Raw genomic sequence first — 4,748 nt, forward strand, 5'->3', positions numbered from 1 at the left:
TGGCACTTAATTTGAACTCGTCTGTCTAAAATGGCAGACAGAGACAGCAGAGCAAGACATGCTATATAATAATGTATGGGGACGACGGGGCCAGAGTCACGCACACTCAAAATTTCTTTAGAAATTTTCTAGTTTTATTGTATTGTTTTTTTTAATCTTTCTCTTGTCTACTTAATGTTTTTATTGTGTTTCTATTGTGTTATTTATTGTGTTTTATTTTGTTGTGCAGCACTTTGGATACCTTGTGTTTGCTAGAATCGTGCTATATGAATAAAATGGATTGGATAGAATGAGCCTTTTATATCTACAGAGGGAGGCGGTCTCCTCTCCATGGGTCCGCCATGTTGAACCACCATGTTTCTACAGTAGCCCAGACCGGACAAACCAAACTTTGGTTTCTGGTGCTTGGAAATGAAGCTAATGCAGAAGTGCTAAACTGTAAACTGTAATGCCTCTTGAGACAGGTTGCAGAAGTGAGTCAACCCCCATAAGTCCCCATGTTAAAATGTCCAACTTCACAGTAGAAACAAACAGCCTGGTACAAAAGACTGTTTGGTCTTTATAGCTAGTTTCTCAATTATTTTTTTTTAAACTCACCCCTCCAGATGATATTAAGACTTAATGTTGCGCATAATTAACAGTGTGGCTGCTTCATTGACAGGATTAGATGAGCTGGGAGGTGGAAGAAGCAGTACATCCAACGTGGCGTCGTCCAGCATCACATATTTTTGGCTTTAAAACAACTCTTCAGAAACCTATGCGTGACGTCACTCAGGCTCTGTCCATTCTTTATACTGTCATTGATATAAACCTGAAAATAAGAATCTCTATGTTTTTATTACCTTATAATTACAGACAAACCAAACATCGGCTCTACGTAGAACCTTTTTCTGTTTTCTTCAAGATTCACAGCCACTGTTGTTTATCCTTCATGCAAAAAAGGAGGGTGATGCAATCGGTATTCATTTGGTTGCAATCTGCAACTTTAAAGCCATTAAATCTCACACTCTTGCACCTTTAATGATTTAAATATTATACATTTTATTTCACATTAAGATCTACATATCTAAAAAAAATAGAAATATTTTATGAATCCTTTATCTGTCTATCTATTGGCCAAATGTTTGTCAAAATAATCTAAATATGAGCATATGTGTAAGGTTCAGTGTGTAGGATTTAGCAGCATCTAGTGGCGAGGTTGCAGATTGCAACCAAGTAAGTACTGCTTGTCTCACCCTCTCATTGCTCTCATAATGAAAACATAGTTCTGTATATTATAGTCCATTCGTGCCAACAGATGCAAATCACTGACACTAGTAACCCTGACAACAGTGTAAAGATAGTCAAGACCTGCATTCAAAATCATATCTTAATTATTATTATATTATTATTATTATTATCACCACCAGTATTAGGTGGGTTGTTTCATTATACACGATCATATGTCTGGTATGTTAAAACTAGTCGAGCTCTCTCTTTTCTAATAGTTGTAAATGTACTTAGTTACTTTCTCCCACAGCTATAAAGCAATAATCAGTTGAACGATTGGACAAAAATGAACAAAAATGCTTGTGCTAGCCTTGTAAACGCAGGTGTTCAAAATACAAAACAAAGGAAGACGACTGCTCATTTTCTTCTGGTTGTTTTTAATTGGACAGAATACCTGTCTTTTTTTTCGTACACATCGACATGAAAATCTTCCCACTTCAATTACTACCATTAGTACAAAATATGTCTTTTACAAAAGGATCATCTTTCGGACTGTTTGGGACAGTGCGTTGGGTTACAGCAGTGCAGAGATATTAGCATCAGAAATAAGGAGACTGGTCGTGTACACACCAACTACGAGTAAAACCTAAAATGAACGCGTACCAAATGAACGGAAGCTTTCCTGCTACTGGAGTGCTCTTAATGCACATCTGAGTTTGAGCACAGATTATTTAGACACACAAGACTACAGTATATGCATTGAAGTGAAAAAGTGTTAACTATACAGTACAAAACTATGCAAAGGATTTCATCTCAAAGCACCCCATATTAACATCGTACGGATGACTGCTCTTTTGAACAGGTTGTCGAATATATGCGAGTCCTGATGCACTCTTGTCCCCATGCTATTAACCTTTGTTTGAATCAGAGAGGTTTAAATAAGAGCAGGCAAGATGACCTGCATAATGATGTCTAACCCAGTCAGATCCTTTGAGACTGACATAGTTTTTAAAAAAGGAGGCCATGAAGGGATCTTGAAACAGAGTGACTGCAAAACGTTAACAAAAAAAAAAGTGACAAAAATACAAAAAAAACATGAGGTAAACAAAACAGTTTCATGGTATCATTCACAAACCAAAATATAGCTTTTTTTCATGTCACCACAACATTATCCTAAATAAAAAACCCACATTTTTGCAGAACACAAAACGACTGTGGGCTACTCAACGTATCGTGAAAAGTTTGAGATTTCGTCTTGGACATTGTCGGAGATGACATCTCATTTTCCTATCACTTTCCTCATTTAAAATGATAATAATATTATTATTATATTTAATAATAATAATAATAATAATAATAATAATAATAATAATAATAATAATAATACTAATATAATAATAAAAGTAGTAGTAGCACATGGAAACAGACCAATAATTACCCTTTTCCACCTACTCCCTTGTTTTGTAAACAAACAAAGAAATGAAGAAAAACCTATCCCACCCAACCCCCAGCCCGGGTGTCAGTCATGAGGATGAGGGTCCATCATCTCAGTCTCCAGCCTTGTTCCAATGGCTCATTGACAGTCTGGTTATTTTCAGAGCAGTTTATAACTCGTCCTTGAGTTTAGAGTCTGTGCCTTCATCATCCTCTTCTTCCTCCTCCTCCTGCTCTTCCCCCCCGTCCTCCTCCTCTTCTTCATCTTCCTCCTCCTCCTCATCCTTCTCTTCTTCCTCCTCGTCTTCCTCCTTTGCCTCTTCTCTCCTCTGCTTGTCCTCCTCCTCATGTTTCTTCCTCTCCTCCTCTTGGCTTTCCTTCATCTTCTTCTCTGCGTCCTGGAGAGGATACAAATGAAGACGACAAGTTAGAATGCTACACCCAGCGAGCAATGGATATGATATTACACCCCAAAATAAATCAATGATTGATGATTATATGTTTGAAAACCGGTTAAGATGAAAGTTTCTGACCTTAGTTTTACCCCATGTGTCGTTGCCTACTTCCTCTGCCAGGATTGGGTCGTTGGTGATCAGGAAGTTATCAAAGATAGTACCAGACTTGACCTACGAAAATAAAGAAGTAATTTTAGTATCAATAAAAGAAAAAGAAAAAGACAACTTTTCAACTTCTCTTAAACTGAAACTTTGCACTGACTGACAAACTGTAAACACACAACTAAAATGTTCCTGCATGGATATAATTATGAGTATAAGTCATAAACTAGTTTGCCAGTCTTTATTAAATTCATTCAATCAAACAGTCAGCTACAGCATCTTCTTACCTGCCACAAGTCGAGACCAATCACACCGATGCTGTCATATTTATAAATCTCAGAATCAGCCGTGTACTCCGGGTTGTCAATCTCAGGGTGAATCCACTTGCCTTTGTAGGCAGGATTGCTGATCTCTCTGGGCTTCCACTCACCCTAATGACAGCAAACAGTCACAGAAGGCCAGACAGTGTGGTTAATGTCAGTGTGTCAAAGTTCAGAAAATGCTTCAGAAATAGGGACGTGAGAAATGACAAACACATGCATCTCGTTGTATTTTATGTTGACAAAGTCAGCCTTTTTAGCTTTACTCCTGGTGAAACAGGCCAAAATCAGACCCTTTTTTACTCATTCATCACCGACAGACATTCAAAATAAGGAAATCTTTGAGGGCACTTCAATCTGAGGCATGCATTTTAAACTGAGATACTCCAATAAAATGGCATTAATATTGAGTATTACGTAGCAAATAGAGTGTCATTTCACACAGAGCAATAGTGTCACCTATTGACTGAACATTGTATATTCATTCATTTGCAGTTTACCTTGTATTCAGGGTTAGTGACCATAGGTGGCTCCCACTCTCCGTCCATCTCATCATCCCAGTCATCGGGCTTCTTAGCATCAGGATCTGGGATGTTCTCGGGCTTGTCCCAGTCCTACCAAAGATACAGGAAAAGTTAAATGTGTAAAAGTGGGTACAAATGGGACCAAAATATTTATGAAAAAAAATGAAAATTCTAGTGTGACTCAAGTAGACTGACCTCTGTTTTCTTATCGTCAGGGTCGGGAATCTTCTCCCTGTCATCCCAGTCCTCTGGCTTTTTGGCTTCAGGGTCCTTAATTTTTTTGGGAGGCAGGAAGTCCCAGTCATCCTCCAGATTGCCGGACTCGACCTTCTTATTGTCGATCTTGACTTCGTAAGTGTTGTCGGGGTTGACAATCAGTGTGTACAAGTGGGAGTACTCATCATCCTGCAAGATGAAAAAGAAAAGTTGGCAGCTATTCTGATTGTGCTTGATATGTAACGTGCTTATAATGCTAAACATTTTCAGCGTCTCCTTGCTGGTTTGGTTTTATGCTCAGAAAGACACTAGCGGTGTTGTTACTGCAAAAGACTAAAGACAAGGAACTGTTTCTGTCATTTCCCAAGTGAATATAAACTCAAGAACCACAGTGATGTCTCACCTTGCATCTGATGTCCTTGTTAATCAGATGGTTCTTGCCTTTGTAGTTGAAGATGACATGAACCTTCTTTGTGCCAGGACCACAA

The 4,748-nt window shown here is 38.3% G+C and overlaps 1 protein-coding gene across 1 annotated transcript; it reads right to left on the reverse strand.

The window, feature by feature from the left end:
* Positions 1-2,525: 2,525 nt before the first annotated feature.
* On the reverse strand, positions 2,526-4,744 carry LOC113745168 (calreticulin-like; the record flags this gene model as incomplete). Its single annotated transcript, XM_027276656.1, has 6 exons — positions 2,526-3,041; positions 3,177-3,269; positions 3,488-3,631; positions 4,021-4,134; positions 4,240-4,449; positions 4,664-4,744. Coding segments are annotated over 6 exons (870 nt in total), but the record flags the coding sequence as incomplete, so codon positions are not given.
* Positions 4,745-4,748: the final 4 nt, after the last annotated feature.

This window comes from Larimichthys crocea, unplaced genomic scaffold (genome assembly GCF_000972845.2).
Source record: "Larimichthys crocea isolate SSNF unplaced genomic scaffold, L_crocea_2.0 scaffold50723, whole genome shotgun sequence".
NCBI classification, from domain to species: Eukaryota; Metazoa; Chordata; class Actinopteri; family Sciaenidae; genus Larimichthys; species Larimichthys crocea.